The sequence below is a fragment of the Rhincodon typus genome, chromosome 13, assembly GCF_021869965.1.
Source record: "Rhincodon typus isolate 14 chromosome 13, sRhiTyp1.1, whole genome shotgun sequence".
NCBI classification, from domain to species: domain Eukaryota; kingdom Metazoa; phylum Chordata; class Chondrichthyes; order Orectolobiformes; family Rhincodontidae; genus Rhincodon; species Rhincodon typus.
This window is the reverse complement of record NC_063344.1, coordinates 23621043-23642765: the sequence shown is the minus strand read 5'-3', so window position 1 is coordinate 23642765 and position 21723 is coordinate 23621043. Positions and strand designations below refer to the sequence as shown.

The 21723-nt window shown below is 41.1% G+C and overlaps 1 protein-coding gene across 1 annotated transcript in view; it reads right to left on the bottom strand.

Moving 5' to 3' along the window:
• The window catches only part of LOC109923085 (disks large homolog 1), a 167978-nt gene that overhangs the window by 24636 nt on the left and 121619 nt on the right, over positions 1-21723 (bottom strand). Inside the window, exons 12-13 of the mRNA XM_048604550.1 lie at positions 15223-15337; positions 6916-7092 (exon numbers count right to left, since the gene is read on the bottom strand). Of these exons, the coding sequence (XP_048460507.1) occupies positions 6916-7092; positions 15223-15337 (292 nt within the window). The remainder of the gene's footprint in view (positions 1-6915; positions 7093-15222; positions 15338-21723) is intronic.

Below are 21723 nucleotides of genomic sequence, written 5' to 3'. Positions count from 1 at the left end.
CACAGCAGGCCAAGCAGCATCAGAGGAGCAGGAAAGCTGACGTTTCGAGTCTGGATTCTTCAGAAATGAAGAAGGGTCCAGACCCAAAACGTCAGCTTTCCTGCTCCTCTGATGCTGCTTGGCCTGCTGTGTTCATCCAGCTCTACACCTTGTTATCTCAGATTCTCCAGCAATGGCAGTTCCCACTATCTCCAAATAAGAATATTACCCAGTTCTGAGGAAGGGTCACTGGACCCGAAATGTTAACTCTGTTTTATCCTTCACAGATGCTGCCAGACCTGCTGGGCTTTTCCAGCAACTTCTGTTTTTGTTCCCGATTTACAACATCTGCAGTTCTTTTGGTTTTTATAAGAATATTACCATGAAATATTACAGGCGGTGGTGCAGGGAGGTTCCTGTCCTGCTTGAAGATTCTTTGGGTAAGATTTGTTCAGCTGTAAAAGAAACTTTGCTTATTGATGCCCTTTGTAATGCTCTTACCCCTATCTTTCAACATGGGGTGCAGGTTCATAGTTCTTTGAAACTGGAATTGCAGGTAGACAGGGTAGCAAAGGCAGCATTTGGTGTGCTTGCCTTTATCGGTCAATGCATTGAGTACAGGAATTGGGAGGTCATGTTGCGGGTGTACAGAGCATTGGTTAGGCCACTATTGGAAAACTGTGTTCAATTCTGGTCTCTCTGCGATAGGAAAAATGTTGTGAAACTTGAAAGGGTTCAGAAAAGATTCACAAGGACGTTGCCTGGGTTAGAGGGATTGAGCTATAGGGAGAAGCTGAGTAGGCTGGGGCATTTTTCCCTGGAGCATCAGAGGCCGAGGGGTGACCTTACAGAGGTTTATAACATCATGAGGGGCATAGATAAGGGTGAATAACCAAGGTTTTTTCCCCAGGATAGGGGAGTCCAAAACTAGAGGGCATAGGTTTAAGGTGAGATGGGAAAGGTTTAATAGGGACCAGTGGGGCAACTTTTTCACAGAGGGTGATGCATGTATGGAATGAGCTGCCAGAAGTGGAGGAGGAATCTGGTACAATTACAACATTTAAAAGGCATCTGGATGGGTACATGAATAGGAAGTGTTTAGAGGGATATGGGCCAAATGCTGACAAATGGGACTAGATTAATTATGATATCTGTCGGCATAGATGGTTTAGACTTAAGGGTCTGTTTCCATGCTGTACATCTCTGTGGCTCTATGACAGTTTTAGCTGACATTGGTTTTATTGGAGAAATTCAAATTATTTCGTGTTTTGAAAACAGCCATTTTCTTGAGAAAGTCTTGACTATTTTCATCATCTTCGTAGACAGAGATCTCATTGTAAAAATTGTGATTTTTAGTATGTACACACCAATCCCAATTTCAGTCTTAAACTCAACTTGCTTAAGAAATAGCCATTAAATTTCAAAGTGTTTTAACCTAGGATTTGAATATTTAGAGTAAACAAAATATTCAGAGCAATTATTAAAGGAATCTTATTTTTAGATGTTAAGTACTTTACGATGCAAGAACAGAAATACACCAGAAAGCAGATTTACTTCAGTGTACACTTTGTAGATGCAGTGGTCGTAAACCACCCAACATTGAAAACTGTATTTACTGAAACTGATATGGATTGAGTGTACTTCTGGGGAGAAAAAAACTGCTACTTAAAGTTGAATTTTGCAGTAACTAAAAATCTTTATGGGAAATGGCAAATAAATTTTGACCTTGTCACTCTAAACCTCATACATTTGTGTTAATACAAAATCTTATCCATCATGTTAACAGTTTAAATAAAACACCATTTGAGTTGTATTATAATTTTACATTTGTTGCAATGTTTGGACATTAAAGGGTTAAAATATTAAACCTGTGTGCTCATATGGGTACATGGGCAATAACTAGATCTGAAAGGGAGTACAGGATGAGCAAATTTTGAGGACATCCTTACTGTAAGAATGGATTGACAGTTTGTTTGCACTGTGATTTCAATTAGATTACAGGTCTTGAATGCTAGATTGCAAGCTTCATTAAAGAAGAAGCAGCACTTTTACATCACAAGTTTCCACATGCCAATAAATTTACTGTTAAGAGCACAGAACTGTTTATCAAACTCTAGCTGATGGGTTTGAACACAAGCCTAGAGACACATCTCTTACAAAAGACTCTGCCATCAAACTAAGTATTCACCCTAGCATTAACCTGCAAAGCAGCTCTTGCAAAGTGTTCTAATGGATTGACAGCATTCAAAATGTGTCTGCACCCACAAAGATGATAACAGTACAAGGCAGATTTTGAAATGAGCCTGTCTCATAAATATGTAACATCAAGAAAAAGCAAACAAGTGATTTACTGTCACCCTCTCTCAACAACTGATCAAATTACCAATTTATGATGATCTATGTTTTACAACACCTTCCAAATGGAAATAAAATCTGCTGACATCACTACAACATGTTGATTTAGTTGACTTAAGTTACCCAAACTAATCACATAATTATTATGGTTTTATGTAAATCTGGTGCCTTCCACGAGAAGTGGGGCCCACGACTGAATATTTAAATATAGAGGAGAAGAAACCTCACTTGCTATTGAAGGGGTAAAATACAAGGCAGTTTACACCTTTAATGTTTAGAATTACTAATTTCTGCAGACTGTCCTTCCATCATATAAATCAATTACACTAACTCCAACTGGAGATGCATCTCTCTTGCAACCACATTGTATCAGATGCAGTCATCATTGTTTAGTTGTGATGAGGTTACACTTGAAACATGACCAGTTTTTTCTTTCCAGGTAAAGAGAGTCTGCTATCTATTCAAAAGGAGACAGTAGTTTCATTTCAGATTTTCTGTGGGTTTTTTTTTGAAATGTTGCTCTCAACTATCAGTCTTGCTCATGTTTGACTGGACAAGTCAGATCCCAGACTAAAATCTGATTTAATATCTCGAGTCATAGAGGTCGACAGCACGGAAGCAGAGCCTTAGGCCCAACTTGCTGCCCAGTTTTCACAATTAAACTAGCCTCATTTGCCTGCATTTGATCCATATCCCTCCATACAGATCCCATCCATGTACCTGTCTAAATGTTTCTTAAATGATGAAATTGTACTCACTTCCACAACTACCCTGGTAGCCCGTTCCAGAGGCTTACCACCCTCTGTGTGAAAAAAACTGCCCCTCTGGATCCTTTTGTTTCTCTCCCCTCTCACCTTAAAGCTTATGCCTTCTAGTTTTAGGCTTCCCTAACATGGGGAAAAGCTGTTGGCTATATACCTTACCTATGGCTCATGATTTTATTAGGTCACACCTTAGTCTTCAGCCTATCCAACTACTTCTTATAACTCAAATCTTCTAGTCCAGGCAGCATCCTAGTAAATTTTTTCTGCACTCTTTCTAGTTTAAAAAAATCCTTTCCTTAGTAGGGCAATTAGAACTGTTCGCAGTACTCCAAATGTGGCCTCACCAACGTCTTGTACAGCTGCAACAATCTGCAGTCCCATCTCCTACACTCAATGCTATGACTGATGAAAGCAAGCATACTGAAAGCCTTTTTCACCACCCTGACTACCTGTGACTCCACTTTCAAGGTGCTATGAACCTGTAACCCTAGATCTCCCTGTTCTCTAACACTCCCAGGGATCTATCATTGACTGTATAAGTCCTGCCTTGGTATGATCCACCAAAATGCAATACTTTACATTTATATAAATTAACCTCCATCTGCTATACCTCAGCCCGCTGGCCCAGTTGATCAAGATTTCACTGCATTCCCAGATAACCTTCTTCACTGCCCACTATACCGCCAATCTTGGTGTCATCTACAAACTTAATAACCATACCTCCTAAATGCTTATCCAAATCATTTATATAAACAATAACAACGGTGGACACAGCACCGATCCCCGTGGCACACCACTGCTCACTAGCCTCCAGGTGTGAAAAACAACCCTCTACGACCACCATCTGTCTTCTACAATCGAGTCAATTTTGTATCCAGTTGGCTAGCTCACCCTGGATCCGGTGAGATTTAACCTTACTCAACAACCTACCATGTAGTACCCTGTCAAAGGCCTTGCTGAAGTCTACCGCACTGCCCTCATCTACTTTCCTGGTCACCCCTTCAAAAAACGCAGTCAAATTCATGCAACATGATTTCCCACACACAAAGCCATGCTGACTATCCCAAATGAGTCCCTGTCTCTTCAAATGCCTGTAGATCCTGTCTCTCAGAATTCCCTCTAACCACTTACTCACCACAAACCTTAGGCTCACCGGTCTGTAGTTCCCAGGCATTTCCTTGCTGCTTCTCTTAAATAATGGCACTTTTTTTTTGTTTTAAAGAGGTGGTAAGCATGCAATGTTGCATAATTGGCTTTAACAATGAAACGGAAGTCTCTTATGCAAAAGAAATTAAGATAAAATGGAATGAACCAAACTACCTACTTATAACACAAATTTAAAGATTTTAAAACACATGGTTAAAATTTAATGCCATCAGTCCCAGAAGCACTCCCTCATGTGACTCACAGCAGAGAAAATTCCTCGACCACCTCTAAAGGACTTATTGAACTGTGGTTTCAACTTCCAGTCTTAAAAATCTGATAGTCTCTTCTTAGAGCTTTCATACCACTGAATTTAAGTTCTCTCAGCTTAAAGTAATCCCTTTAAATTTCAACCAAACATTTTTGGTCTGCAATGTATACTAAACTCCTTCCACGGAGGTAGCATATTTTTAGAATCCTAAACTGTCTTCACTCTTTCTCGAGAGTAGTTGCTTTACATATCCAGCTCCAGTCAAGAAATCTGTGGAAATATTCCCAGCTATGGATGTTTCCCCAAATGAAAACAATCAATCCAGGACTTTCTAAGTTGAAGCCTCATGCACATTGTTTACCTTATTCGCTGGTAAAATTCTGCCAAATGTAAATAAAACTCATAACTCTCCAGGAAGTCTTTTTCTCACAAACAAAAACAGAAATTGCTGGAAAGGCTCAGCAGGTCTGGCAGGTCTCAGAGTTCTGAGGAAGGGTCACTCAACACAAAGTGTTAACTCTGATTTTGCTCCATAGATGCTGCCAGACCTGCACAACTTTCCCAGCAATTTCTATTTTTGTTTCTGATTTCCAACATCCACAGTTCTTTTGGTTTTTATTCAGTCTTTCTCTCACACTGTATATTAAAAGAAACCACCATGGGTACAACAATACTTACGACTTAATCATTAAAACCCTTCAGACACACAGAAAACCCATATGCCAGTAGCTCAACTTCAAAAATCTAAACTCAAAAGTAGATGATATTAAAATACATATGTCATACACCTTGCATCACAATATTTCTCAAAGTATAAGTAAATCATTTTAACTGACAGGAACACTGACTTGATTTTAAATGCATTGATAAAATCTGGGTTTTTCCAACTTTTCTGAGGTCTTTTTCACCACTTCCGATTAGATTCTAGGAGGTGTACTACAGTAGTCATTGTAATCCTTTTTTTTATTCCTAATTGTGAATATTCACGATATAAGAATATATGAACTCAATTCATAGCATAAAGGCTTGAGATGGTGATGGTGGGCTAATGGTCTACTCCACCTTTACACAGTCTTTCCATTAGGACAATCAATCAATGCCATTATAGACAAGCTGAAATAATTGAGATTATATCAAAGAGTAGCACACTTCCTGTAACCTTATTAGATTTGTGCAGAATCCAACTTTGGATTTCAAGCTACAGGGTATAATGACATTGATGATACCAAGTTTAGCTTGTTAATGTGATGTGATGTCAATTATTTGACATTATAAAGTTTCAAAGTGAATTATCAAACTAATCATTTCATACAGACACTTACACTAGTGTCTAGACTAGTTCATAATAACTGCTCACTTTTATTAACAATGTTTATTTGTAGTATTTATATACACTAAATTTTTGTGTTGTAGTGTTTCAAGTGACACTCAACATGGAGATAATTAGGGGTCAAGAAGGCAAACGTTTTATTCTACCATTTGCACACAGGGATACAGCATGACAGACTGGTCAACAAACAATGGGTTATTTATACTGTCTACAGTATACCATTTTTCTCTTGACCATAAACCGTATGGGACAATTACAGTATTAATATTTCATTAGAGGGCTGGGCCTGCTGTTAAGATAAATGCTTCCCATTGAAAGGCTAATTGAGCTCCTGATATGCCCATATAAAGTGACCACGTCCCTTGAAAATGCAAACAGGTTTCTACTCTCAGCAATTATCTTTCTGTAACATTTAAACGTTTCTACTTCTACATGCATTATCATAGTTATGTCTCTTTGCGCAGCTAAATGGCTCATTGTCTCCTCGACATGTAGCTCTGAATTCAACTTACATTTGAAATGCTTTGTTCGTAAGCCATAAAGCCTCAACCCAGGGTCATCCCATACCAACCTCCCAGCCTATTATGTACCTTTTCATATACCTACTTGGTTGGCTAGGTTACTTCTGTACCCAATGTGCACCCATATGTCACACTGTGGAAGCTACTAACATTAACAACATAAAACAGGACCAAAAGTAGGATCAATATTTCAGGTTTAAAAAACAGAGAAGATTGAGGACAGTAGAACCCTTTTAAATCCTCTTCTGCATAGCAGATCAGCAGATTGGACTACCAGTGTATCATCATACAATATAATTTTGCAACTTTGAAGATCTGAGGTATTCTTCTAACTTTCAAACTATCTGCTTCTTTTACCTCCTCACAACATTCACAAAACATCCCATTCATCATAAACAGGAATGGTGCACTACATAGCTTTATAATCTGCCAAAAAGTTTTAAAAAAATTTTTAACAATAAGTGCTATGCAGTCCTTGCATTTAAGGAGCAGACTGCATTTTTAAAAGTTCTATCCAAATGTTAAAACTTCAGCTTGAGAAAAGGTTATCACCTCCTTTTGCTTGGGATGACTCCAATTTCTTCACTCTCACCGTCTGGCGTTACCTGTCGAGCCTGCCACCACTCATCATCTGATGCGTTGATCACATGCAGGATGTCACCAAAACTGAAGTTAAGGCCTTGGCTTGGAAGACCGCTGTCTTTGGTCTTGTCATAATCGAACAAGGCTCTAATTGTAACACAGTAGAGGAGAACATAACACTTTAATTATTGGCTTTAATTATAATTCATCACAAAATTTTCACTTATTTTAGACATAAAGATATTGAAGTAAAAACACTAAATTCTGCAAAATTATTTGTTACTTGACATGTGTACCTTGATCAGAACCGAAGACAACAAGTAAACGTGCAACTTAATACATTTGTTAAAAAGGAAAGATAATAAGAGTACGAAAATCAAAAGAGAAACAAACTGGTGCATTTAAATTGGCATAACAAGGTGTGGAGCTGGATGAACACAGCAGGCCAGGCAGCATCAGAGGAGCAGGAAAGCTGACGTTTCGGGTCTGGACCCTTGTGTCTCTGATTGATGTACCTGTTGATACTCTCTCTTCATTCACTTTGTTTCCATTTTAGCAATGTTACAAAAATCTGTCCATTTTCAATTCCAATTCCTACATGCTTTTGCTTTTATTCAGCTCTGAATTTTCTTTTATCATTTACTAGTTGATGTACTGTAGTTAGATTTCCAGAAGATATTTGATAAGATTAAAAAAAAAATTAATTATTCTGGAAAATACAGGCTTGTGGTTAGGGAATAACATATTGGCATTGATAGAAGACTGGCTGGCTAACAAGGAACAGTAGGCCTAAATGGGTCACTTTCTGGTTGGCAACATGGAACAAGTAATGAGCCACAGGGATCAGTGCTGCATCCCATTTATACAATATAATTTATACGAATGGCTTGGATGAAGGGACTGAATGTATGGTTGCTGAATTGCTGATAACTAAGATAGGGTAAAAAGTAAACTTTGAAAATGATAGGAGACTACAAAAAGGACTCAGGCTAATTAAGTAGACAATGATTTGGCAAATAGAATACAATGTGGAAAAATATGAAATTGTCCATTTTAGTAGGTAGAACAAAAAAGCGTATTATTTAAATAATGAAAGATTGTAGATGCAGTGGGTGTCGAGTACATGAACCACAAAGGTTAATGTGCAGGTACAGATAAAGGTAGAATGTAATTCCATAGTCCTAGCAGGCCATTGGGCTACTCTGAGATACGACTGATGGTGGTTTAACCTGAGGGTCACCCGCCTCAGCCAGAGAAGAGGTTGAGGAGGATAGTCCTTCATGATAACCCTAGCCATGCAGGAACTGAACCCATGCAGTTGGCATGACTCTACACTGCAAAGCAGCACTCCAACCAACTGCACTAACCGAGCCCTGCAGGTACAGCAACTAATTAGGAAAGCTAGTAAAATGTTATTATTTATTTTGAAAGCAATTCAATACAAAAATAGGGAGGTTATGCTTCAGTTTTACAGGGTACTTGTGAGACCACATCTGGAGCACTGTGTACAGGATTGGTCTCCTTACTTAATGATGGATATAAATGTGTTGGAAGCAATTTAGAGGTTTATTGGACCAATACCGGGGATGGTCAAGTTGTATTATTTCTAAAGGTCAGAGAGACTTGACTTGTATCCACTGGTGTTTGGAAGGTAGGAGATAACTTGATTGATAAATGAAATCCTGTGGGATCAGGACAGTGTTGATGTGGAAAAAATATTTCTGAAGGTGGTTACCTTGGAGTACAACGGGACCTTGATCAGATGGGCCAATGGATTGAGGAGTGGTAAATGGAGTTTAATTTATATAAACGTGAGGTGCTGCATTTTGGAAAAGCAAATCAGGCTGGACTTACACACTTAATAGTAAGATCCTGTTGCTGAACAAAGAGACTTTAGAGTGCAGATTCATAGTTTCTTGAAAGTAGAGTTGCAGGTAGACAGGATAGTGAAGGCAGCGTTTGGTATGCTTGCCTTTATTGGTCAGTGCATTGAGTATAGGAGTAGGGAGGTCATATTGCAGCTGTACAGGACATTGGCTAGGTCAGTTTTGGAATAGTGTGTTCAATTCTGGTCTCTCTGCTATAGGAAGGATGTTGTGAAACTTGAAAGGGTTCAGAAAAGATCTACAGGAATATTGCAGAGTTTGAGCTATAGGGAGAGGCTGAATAGACTGGGGCTATTTTCCCTGGAGCATTGGAGGTTGAGGGGGGACCCTTATAGAGGTTTTATAAAATCATGAGGGGCATGGAAAATTTAATACGAAAGGTCTTTTCCCTGGGTTAGGGAAGTCCAAATCTACAGGGCATAGGTTAAGGTGAGAGGAGAAAAATTTAAGCGAGAGACGTAAAGGGGCAACTTTTTCACACAGAGGGCGGTGCGTGTCTGGAATGAGCTGCCAGGGAAAGTGGTGGAGGCTGATACAATTATTGTGGGAGAACTTCAAACTGGGGGTCATTATTTAAAAATAAGGGGTCATTCCTTTAAAACAGAGGTAATGGGACGTTTTTCTTACAAACGGTTGCAAAACCTTGGAACAGACTTCCTCAGAAGGCATTGATGCAGAGTCTTTGATTATTTTTAAGGCAGAGGTAGACAGATTCTTGAAAAGGGGCTGGAAGAAATGTGGAGTATTCAGCTTATCCATGATCTTACTGAATAGCAGAGCAGGCTCGAGGGGTGAATAACCTACTTCTGTTCTTAATTTGTATGTCTTTATGTACTCGGACAAGATTTCTACACCTCATTATACTTAAATTCTATCTTCACTTAAAATGCAGAATGGTACCAAGGGAGCCAATTTAAAATGATTGAAGATTAAAAGCATTTACCCTGCCTGCTTCAGCAACTCACTGGAGGAGGCTCCATAAATATCCCCATCCTCAATGATGGATGAGCCCAGCACATCAGTGCAAAAGATAAGGCTGAAGTATGTGCAGCAATCTTCAGCCAGAAGTGCCGAGTGGATGATCCATCTCGGCCTCCTCCAGTGGCCCCCAGCATTACAGATACCAGTCTTCAGCCAATTCGATTCACTCCACATGATATCAAGAAACGGTTGGTGACACTGGATATTGCAAAGGCTGCGGGCCCTGACAATATTCCGGCAATAGCACTGAAGGCTTGTGCTCCAGAACTTACCGCTCCCCTAGCCAAGCTGTTCCAGTACAGTTACAACACTGGTATCTACCCAATAATGTGGAAAATTGCCCAAGTATGTCCTGTACATAAAAAGCAGGACAAATCCAACCCGTCCAATTACCGCCCCATCAGTCTCCTCTCGATCATCAGGAAGGTGATGGAAGAGGTCATCAACAGTGCTAACAAGCAGCACCTGCTCAGTGATGCCCAGTTTGGGTTCTGCCAGGGCCACTCAGCTCCTGACCTCATTACAGCCTTGGTTCAAACATGGACAAAAGAGCTGAATTCCAGAGGTGAGGTGAGAGTGACAGCCCTTGATGTCAAGGCTGCATTCGACCGAGTGTGGCATCAAGGAGCCCTGGCAAAACTTGAATCAATGGGTATCAGGGGGCAAACGCTCCGGTATTTGGAGTCATACCTGACACATAAGAAGATGGTCGTGGTTGTGGGAGGTCAATCATCTCAGCTCCAGGACATCTCTGCAGGAGTTTCTCAGGCTGCTTCATCAATGACCTTCCCTCCAACATAAAGTCAGAAGTGGGGATGTTCGCCGATGATAGCACAATGTTCAGCACCATTCGTGACTCCTCAGATACTGAAGAAGTCCATGTTCACATGCAACAAGATCTGGACAATATCCAGGCTTGGGCTGACAAGTGGCAAGTAATATACATGCCACACAAATGCCAGGCTATGATCATCACCAATAAGAGACAATCTAATCGCTGCCTCTTGACATTCAATGGTATTACCATCACTGAATCCCCCACTATCAACATCCTGGGGGTTACCATTGACCAGAAATTCAACTGGATTCACCATATTAACAGAGTGGCTGCAAGAGCAGGCCAGAAGCTGGGAATACTGCAGCGAGTAACTCATCTCCTGACTCTTCAAAGCCTGTCCACCATCTACAAGGCACAAGCCAGGAGTCTAATGGAATACTCCCCACTTGCCTGGATGAGTGCAGCCCCAACACTCAAGAAGCTTGACACCATCCAGGACAAAGCAGCTCGCTTGATTGGCACCACATCCACAAGATCTACTCCCTCCACCACTGATGCTCAGTAGCAGCAGTGTGTACTATCTACAAAATGCACTGCAGAAATTCACCAAAGATCCTCAGACAGCACCTTCCAAACCCACGACCACTTCCATCTAGAAGGACAGGGGCAGCAGACATGTGGGAACACCACCACCTCCAAGTCACTTACCATTCTGACTTGGACATATATCGCCGTTACTTCACTGTCGCTGGGTCAAAATCCTGGAATTCCCCCCCTAATAGCATATTGGGTCAACCCACAGCAGGAGGACTGCAGTGGTTCAAAAAGGCAGCTCACTACCACCTTCTCAAGGGCAACTAGGGATGAACAAGAAATACTGGCCAGCCAGCAACGCCCACATCCCACAAATGAATAAAAAAAAAACCTTGTTACTGAATCTTCAAAATTATCATTTAAATATCAGTTTTCAGTGTTTGTAATTCCTTGTTAATTTCCCACAAATAGAAAGCAAAATAAAATAAAAAGCAAATACTAAACTATAACTAGCTTGTCCAAGGAGGTTTATATCAACGTTAACTTTTTCACAGTTCAACTTCCAACTCAACTTAAGAGTGCTTGAGGTCATCATCATGCACGGACAAATGTATCAGTTAAATGGTTCGTTTCCATCCTCCTGACTTGAGATCGATTTGTTACCATAACATCCAAGGCAAAGTGAAGCTAATTTAACATCAAAAAACCACTTTCTTCTAGATATTTAATATTAAGTTAAAAATGACTCGAAAAGCATCAGATAGGAGGAGCTCGGTTGAATCAACTCGTGAAATATGAAGATTAATTGAGGAAACTCACATTTTAACTCTGTTTTGCCCTGCATCTCAAAACATTGAGAAGTTTCAAACTATCCTTTCTGTTAATTTCCCAAGCTTAATGGTTTCTTTGACAAACATCAGAAAGCGATCTCTAAATGTACTTTGGTGATATGCTCGAAAAATCTATTTCAGAAAATGTAAGGAACTCAGGAAATAGGTTGGGGAAGGGGGCAGAAGGGGAATGGAGAATGTGGTTTGAGAGTGAGAACAATAGTAAAGTTGCTCAGTGTTGTTAAATACCAGGTGGTTACCCTACACCTTCTATCACCTGGTTGCCCAAGACATCCAGCAGTTTTCTTTGTAGAAAGACTATCTTCATCTTTTCTAAAAGGCAAAGATGGGTTAGTTGACATTAGTTGGGGAGACAGTGATGTAGTGGTATTGTCACTAGGCTAGTAATCCAGAAACCCAGGTTAACATTCCAAGGACAAGAATTCTATTGTCATTATTGCATCTAGTGAAATTTGAATTAAGTAAAAATCTGGAATAAAAATCTAGCCTAATGGTGCCAACGTAACCACTATAAACTGTTGTAAATCCATTCAGTTCATGAATGCCCTTTTGGGAAGGAAATCTGCTGTCTTTACCTGGTAGGCCTACACATGAATGCAAACCCACAGCGATGTGGTTGACTCTCAACTGCCTAATGGGGAGTTAAGGATTTAAGCAGGGCTTTTCACCCAAAAGCACCAGCCTTCCCTTTTGGTTTTTTTTTCAGAAAGGATTCAAGCCTAGTACATTGGGCAGTTAGATCTTGCCAATTATTCAAAAAACTGCACAATTTAGTATAGTTGAGAGCACTTGGTTAGAGTGCCATGGTGGCCACTGCTACATTAGAGCTCACAGCCCCCTGTTTGGGAAGCCCTGTCCTAGCCCACCATTTGGGCAAGAGATCAAAGTTAGATTTTCAAGTTACAGTCTCAAAACCAACATGCACGGCCAGAGACTTAATTTGTCAACACTGCTGCTTCTCAAGGGCTCACACCACACTTCAGCCTCCAAGTATATTTCCTTATTCAGGTTTTACTAGCAATAATCAATATTTTTACTGCCTTCCAAGTCTGATATATTGTATTAATTTTGGGAATGTGTATTAATTTAAACAGAATAGCATCTGCACATAATCCTACAGCTGTTAACCAAAATTTAGCAGATAAAGGCATTTTACATACTATCATGACACTGTAAAATGAACCACTTTTCCTTCAAAGTCTACATTAATACGTAGTAAAAGTATTGCACTCAAATGTCCCAAATGCTATCACTGAGAGGCATTTCTAACTGTGTAAAAGAAATATGATGCAATTTCCATCGTTAACCCTTCAATCATCGTGAGAAGTATTGTGAAATTCATCATGCACTGGGTGAGAAACTGCTTTCTATGAATTGGGTTAATTTTGTTTCTTTCTGTCCTTTGCCGATACCAAGTTATCAGTTTTAAATTGGCTTACCAATTAGTCAGCCAATCATCCACATAAAGTATGCAGAACAGTTTGTTTGTTTCAACAGCTTTGGTTATTTGTAATTTACTTCTGACAATAAGATAAGATTACATTCAAGATTTTCTCCCTGTGACTGTGTGGGTTTCCTTTGGGTGCTCTGGTTTCCTCCCACAGTCCAAAGATGTGCAGGGTAGGTGGATTGGCAATGCTAAATTGCCCGTAGTGCTCAGGGATGTTTAGGTTAGGTGTGTTAAACATGGGAAATGCAGGGTTAGGGGAAGGGGTCTGGGTGGGATGCTCTTTGGAGGGGCGGTGTGGACTTGTTGGGCCGAATAGCCTGTTTCCACACTGTAGGGATTCGATGATTATATAATTATATTCAAGCTACAGATGACATTTATTCTCACCTCCTTGCCCTTACCTGCCACCAGGGTTTTTGATTCTGAACTGCTTTGGGATACTTGCTGCTTTTCTTTGCAAGTACCTTCAGACTTTTTAAATTGCCCTACAACGTAGTCTGATAGAACATTCCTTGAATGGTTTGCGGTCTAGTTTGTCATTGGTCATCAAAAGTTTGAATAACAGCCAGATAGACATTATTCATGTAATACTGACAAATCCTGGTATAGCCTTTCTGATATTATTAAGTATCAAAATCGCTGTTTACAGAAACAGTGGTGATAAACCAGGTATTCTCGTTTTCCCAACAAATTGCATGTGCTCAGATTTGTGTGCCTATTATATAGGCATGTGCCATCAACAATAGAATTTAGTAAGGATAATATATTTATTCTGAATAAAAGATAATTTAAGTTTTAGTGATTACTGGTATATAGTATTGCATCAACATATTAAACGTAAATTTAAAGCTCTTACATTCCACTGTTGCATCAGCACGTTAACTGCGTAAAATGTATTTCAGTTTTATAAATAGCAGTTGCTGTCATTAAAATGGTTTTCACTCCTCTATACAAGCCAAGAACACCCAATAAATTCTCTTTAGATGATATATAAATTCCTAGACTTCTTTTCCAAGGAGTATACTTTAGTTGTTCCAATATCTCTGATGGCATGGCTGCCAATGTGTCTGGTTCTCTTTGGAAAAACAAAAGAAATCTAAAACAAAAACAGAAATTGCTTCGTGAAACTCAGCAGGTCTGGCAGTAATATGGAAAGTTACTGGATCCAAAATGTTGACTCTGCTTGCTCTCCACAGAGGATGTCAGACCTGCTGAGTTTAATGACCTTTAAGACATCAATTAAACTAGCATTCAACTCAAGTGTTGGAGTCTACTCAAAAAGCAGATCAGTAATTGTAATAATGCCATTTCTGGAAAACAGCTACCAAATATACAATGAAAAATCATTCAATAAAATGGAAAATAACTTAAGATGCAGTGCTCATAATGAACCTGAAATTAAAGAAGTTGGAAAATTGCAAAGAAATCTTGCATATTTATGTGTGGAAATATATTTCTGGAGACAAAACTGTCCTCTTTTAATGTCAAACATAGCAGTATAGAAAATAGGTACAGGAGTAGGCCCTTTGAATCTGCACCACCATTCGATATGATCATGGCTGATCATGCAACTTCAGTATTCCATTCCCGCTTTCTCTGAAGCATAAGAAACTCCTATAAAGTTGAAACATTCAATGCACAGGGAATGGAAATAGATTGAAACCTTGAGATTGCTAAATAAGGATTGTCGTCATTTGGGAACTGTACAGGGGCACAGAACAATTTGTAATTTAAACAGCACAGTACCCCATGGGCTCTCTTTTCAATAGTAGAGCATTAATTTGCCTTCAGTTTTACCTGACATAAAGGGATCGCTTCTGGCTGGTCCGCAACGACCCTGATCCTGAGCTAATGCTGCTGTTCATCATCTGCTCCCGTAGGTCATGGATTTTGGCTTCAAATCTGCTGTATTCTGGAGAAACAGAAATTTCTAAGATCAGTGAATTTCTCTTGCACACCTACTAGCCAAACTAAGCAATGAAGATACAGAGATAGTAGGAACTGCAGATGCTGGAGAATCCGAGACAACAAGGTGCAGGGCTGGATGAACACAGCAGGCCAAGCAGCATCATAGGAGCAGAGAGGCTGACGTTTCGGGCCTAGACCCTTCATCAGAAAAGGGGGAGGGGAAGGGGGTTTTGAAATAAATAGGGAGAGAGTGGGAGGCGGATAGAAGAGGGATGGAGGAGAGGATAGGTGGAGAAGAAACAAACAGGTCGAAGAGGCGGGGATGGGGCCAGGAAAGGTGAGTGTAGGTAGGGAGTTAGGAAGGGGATAGGTCAGTCCAGGGAGGACGGACAGGTCAAGGGGGCGGGATGAGGTTGGTCGGTAGGAGATGGAGGTGCGGCTTGAGGTGGGAGGAGGGGATAGGTGGGAGGAAGAACAGGTTAGGGAGGCAGGGACGAGTTGGACTGGTTTTGGGATGCGGTGGGGGGAGGGGAGATTTTGAAACTTGTGAAATCCACATTGATACCATTGGGCTGCAGGGTTCCCAAGCGGAATATGAGTTGCTGTTCCTGCAACCTTCGGGTGGCATCGTTGTGGCACTGCAGGAGGCCCAGGATGGACATGTCGTCTGAGGAATGGGAGGGGGAGTTGAAATGGTTCGCGACTGGGAGGTGCAGTTGTTTGTTGCGAACCGAGCATAGGTGTTCTGCAAAGCGGTCCCCGAGTCATCATTGCTCTTCTTGAATAAAAGCAACTGCCAATGCTTCGCAAAACGCCATGATTATTGTTCAAAATTAACAGTTTTAATTGTGGATTGTGAGTTACTAGCCAATCAAGGTGTTATTCTCACTTTCACATTTGCACAAGGAGCACATTATTGATTTGGCGTTGCTCTACCTCAGGTCTAAAGGTTAGGACACAATGAGAACAGTATCATCTATCGATAGCAGTGAAAGCAAAGTTAAAGTACTTCTGAAGCTGGATTATTTTATATTCCAGCACTATGCAGAAATGAACACACAACTGTCAACATATATAATTAACAATATCAGTCTAGATAGCTCTTGGGTCCATGTAATAACTTGCATGAAAACATTGTGAAATACATCAAATTTAAGTTCTTGAACAGTAAACTTGGATTATTTCACAAATATGAGGAATATTAATGGTCTTACAAGGAGTTTACAGCACACTAAGGATGTGCAGCGCATTGTTGGTAGTTATTTCAGATGGCATTAACAAAACAATATGACAAAATAAGACTTGGTGTAAACCAAAATACTACACAAGTGTTAAAAGAAGTTTCAAGGATCTCAAAGGTTTGGGACTCCAAAGATAATTATAACTCACTTCAGCATGGCTTACCTGAAATTCTTAACTAAATTACTGCCTGTGATTCACTTCCACTTAACACAAGGTGTTTCACTTTGGGACTAACTGCTAATGTTAAATTATTGAACCAGGCAAAACTGACTGAAATAATTAAAGGAAAACGCTGAACACCAACAGTTACAAGCATTAATATTAAAATATTAACAGCTATGAAGTAAACAAACCAAGCTGCCGCACTGAATTATTTCATTGTTCTGTAATTAGAAGGTGCACAGTATGTGCTGCAAACAATCACACTTCACAATTCTTGCATTACTGACTAAAAATCTCAGCATGTTAAAGAAAGACAGTGAAACAGAACAGACCAGCTGTCGACATTTTAGAAGATGATCGAGAATTTTATGCTACAAACCTTCCAACTGTAATCTTAATTCAGAACCGCAAGAGATTAATATACATTATGAAGATAACTCTATATGCATTAAGTTTAAATAATACAACGGCACTCGAAGAAAATTTGAATTAGACATAAAGCGTATTTTAAACAAGTGGCAATGCCATTCAACGTTTTATTCATCAACCACCTACTTACGTTAGGCTTACGCTTTAATTAACAGAATGCTTCTCAGCTGTCCCAAATAAGCATCATTACCAAAATCATGAGGCGCATTTCCATAGGGTAAATGCTGCAATTCTCAACTGCTAATTTTAAACTATACTCATTCTGGATTACGGTTTTGCAGAAAGATACTGATATCTTCCAAAATATAAATTAATTCACACACAGACAACTTCCTTGCTTTCCGTCAAGCCCAGGTCAATATCCACTGGCAGTACAAACTACCTCAAATTACCTTTAGTGTCTCATTTGCAGTACCGCCCCCGAAATTCCACTCATTCCACAATTAGCATTCAATGTGAACATCTGATCACTGCACAGAGTTCCAAGCAGCTCTGAGCAGTGATTCTCAATGCCACAATGGAGGTCATAGACTTGAAATTAAAACATCATGACAGATGCAACGAGACTCTACAGAAATGCATTGTTCCGTTACCTGAATGCGGTTTACAGGATGATTATCAGTTAACATCCAATGATCAAGAAGAGACGTCCACAAAGATGCAATTTTAATATGCTAATCAATTTACAAATAATTCTCATGCAAGTCTTACTATCGGTAATCATAAGGTTTCAAACAAAAGCTTGAGTAGGCTTATGCTGGAACAAATCAAAGTGATTTGCATGTGAAAAAAAATTGATTTAAACATACAAGATATTTTGAATTTTCTTTGTGATTTTGATCCATGATCCATACATCCAGAATTGCTGAAGGAACAAAATGAAGTCTTGCTTTGACTGTCATAAGAAATGTTTCTTTCTCATCCTTCAACCTTTTCAGCCAACTAATTAATTGCCCATCTGTCCCTTGTTTAGTTTCCTATTGTGGTATCCATCATTTTTTCCCACAAGGCTGAGGAGACAGGAGAGCAGTATTCCCCCCAATGTTAAGAGCAATGTACAACTAAGTTTAATTATTTTCTACTGTGTGTTAATGGGGCGACACAATTTGATTTGATTTTTGAGTGTTCTTGTGGGGTGGTGAAAAATCGGGAGCTTTGCTTTGTTTTAGGAGCATTTTAATGAGTTATTTAAGGGTTGAGTTCAACAACACAGTACATTAAAAACATAGATTAAAAACTGTGCTGTTGATTAGTGACAGGGTCCAGTAACGTACAGACAGAAACTGAATATTCTAAAAGTTAGTCAGCATGGCGTATGCCACAGAGTGAAGGGCCAAGACATGATGGGTTTTGGGAATTTGAAGAGAAGTGTGTTTAGCTTGCAGTTGGTTTTGGGTGTCTCAAGGAGAGACACGAGATGGAGGGAAAAGCCATTCTTAACTGCACAAAAATTCACAGGAAAGAAACAGATTGCAGCTACCCCACTCCCGACCACCAAACCATCATCTCCCAAACCATCCACAACCTCATCACCTCAGGTGACCTCCCACCCACAGCCTCCAACCTCAACGTTCCCCAACCCCGCACCGCTTGCTTCTATCTCGTTCCCAAAATCCACAAACCTGACTGCCCTGGTCGACCCATTGTCTCCACCTGCTCCTGCCCCACCGAACTTATCTCCAACGATCTCGACTCCATTTTCTCCCCCTTGGTCCAAGAACTCCCCACCTACGTCCGTGACACCACCCACGCCCTCCACCTCCTCCAAAACTTCCAGTTCCCTGGTACCCAACACATCATCTTTACCATGGACGTCCAGTCCCTATACACCTGCATTCCCCATACAGATGGCCTAAAGGCCCTCCGCTTTTTCCTGTCCCACAGGTCCGACCAGTCCCCCTCCACTGACACCCTCATCCGCTTAGCCGAACTCGTCCTCACCCTCAACAACTTCTCTTTCAATTCCTCCCACTTCCCACAGATAAAGGGAGTGGCCATGGGTACCCGCATGGGCCCAAGCTATGCCTGCCTCTTTGTAGGTTACGTGAAACAATCCCTCTTCCGTAGCTACACTGGCCCTAAACCCCACCTCTTCCTCCATTACATTGATAACTGTATCGGCGCCGCCACGTGCTCCCATGAGGAACTCGAACAATTCATCCACTTCACCAACACCTACCACCCCAACCTTAAGTTCACCTGGACCATCTCTGATACCTCTCTCCCCTTCCTGGGCCTCTCCGTTTCCATCTCTGGCAACCACCTGGAAACCGATATCCATTTCAAGCCCACCAACTCCCACAGCTACCTAGAATACACCTCCTCCCACCCACCTTCCGGCAAAAATGCCATCCCTTATTCCCAATTCCTTCGCCTCCGCCGCATCTGCTCCCAGGATGAGGCATTCCACTCCCGTACATCTCAGATGTCCTCGTTTTTCAAGGACCGCAACTTCCCCCCCTCAGTGGTCGAGAATGCCCTCGACCGTGTCTCCCGCATTTCCCGCAACTCATCCCTCACATTCCCTCCCCGCAATAACAACCAAAACAGAATACCCCTCATCCTCACGTACCACTCCGGATCCAACGCATCATCCTCCGACACTTCTGCCATCTGCAATCCTACCCTAGCACCAAAGACATTTTTCCCTCCCCACCCTTATCTGCTTTCTGGAGGGACCACACTCTCCATGACTCCCCTGTCCGCTCCACACTCCCCTCCAGCCCCACCACACCTGGCACTTTTCCTTGCAACCGCAAGAAGTGCTACACCTGCCCCTACACCTCCCCCCTCACCCCTATGCCAGGCCCCAAGAAGACTTTCCACATCAAGCACATGTTCACCTGCACATCTGCTAATGCGGTATACTGTATCCGCTGTTCCCGTTGTGGCCTCCTCTACATCGGGGATACCAAGCGGAGGCTTGAGGACCACTTTGCGGAACACCTATGCTCGGTTTGCACTAAACAATTGCACCTCCCAGTCGCGAACCATTTCAACTCCCTCTCCCATTCCTCAGACGACATGTCCATCCTGGGCCTCCTGCAGTGCCACAATGATGCCACCCGAAGGTTGCAGGAACAGCACCTCATATTCCGCTTGGGAACCCTGTAGCCCAATGCTATCAATGTGGACTTCACAAGCTTCAAAATCTCTCCTCCCCCTACCACATCCCAAAACCAGTCCAGCTTGTCCCCGCCTCCCTAACCTGTCCTTCCTCCCACCTCAAGCCCCACCCCCATCTCCTACCTACTAGCCTCATCCCGCCCTCTTGACCTGTCTGTCCTCCCTGGACTGACCTATCCCCTCCCTAACTCCCCACCTACACTCACCTTTACTGGCTCCATCCCTGCCTCTTTGACCTGTCTTTCCTCTCCACCTATTCTCTCCTCTATCCATCTTCTATCTGCCTCCCCCTCTCTCCCTATTTATTTCAGAACCCCATTCCCCTCCCCCATTTCTGAAGAAGGGTCCAGTGTAATACAGTATAATATAATATAATTCACGCTTTTCTTGTTTAATACTTTTATTTGTAGTGTACAAAGTAAACAGGCTTGCGGATAATATCTTGTGGATATTCAGTAACTGCCCTACATAGTTAAAAATAAAACAAATTTCAGATCCAACTTGTGTAATATCACCATCATCGATCTCGAAGGTGCATCACTATGAAAACAACTTGATATTTTGTTTTTTAATGATCAAATTGGTCATTACAGTCATGGGCAGAACTTTTTTTTAAATCCATCTACAGCTGCCTTTGAGATGATGGCAAGGTTCCCACGTAGTGAAGGTGCTTCCACTTATTTGGAGGGACCTCTAGGATTGACCCAGTGTGATGAAACTGCAATAACTAATTTTGAATTTTGTTCTGGTCCCAATTGAAAGCACAACTGCTACATTAAAACACTGTAATTTTAAATACCTTGAATAGGTCAGTCATCAGGGAAAAGTGACAATGCTTGTAAATCATTTATACATAGACTCCAGAGTCCTTTCCCATTCTTATAACACAGCCATCAGAACTGCATATAATATTCAGAGTACAGTCTGATCAAAGGTCAACATCAAACTGGTGCAACTTGGTTGCTTTTCAAATATACCTCTCTAGAAATAAATCTTCAAAACTGTTCTTTTCCCCCCAAACTTTACAGGCAGTCCCTGGGTTGCAAACAGGCTCCATTCTGGGGTCCATTCACAGGTTGGAATATCATGCAGGACCAACATAAAGGAGCTGTTTAAAAGAACTGTTCATGCCCGGTCTGTAAAATTACACCCCTATGAGATTGTGTTAAGTAGAAATGCTCATAAATCAGACATTCGTAAGTCAGATCCACCCCTCCACCTGGTAATTAAACTGCATCACTACTTTTAGTGATATGCGCGTTGGTAGCCCAGGTCTAAGAATGTTTTAGAGATAGTAGGAACTGCAGATGCTGGAGAATCTGAGATAACAAGGTGTAGAGCTGGATGAACACAGCAGGCCAAGCAGCATCAGAGGAGCAGGAAGGCTGACGTTTCAGGCCTAGACCCTTCTTTAGAAGTGGGGGAGGGGAA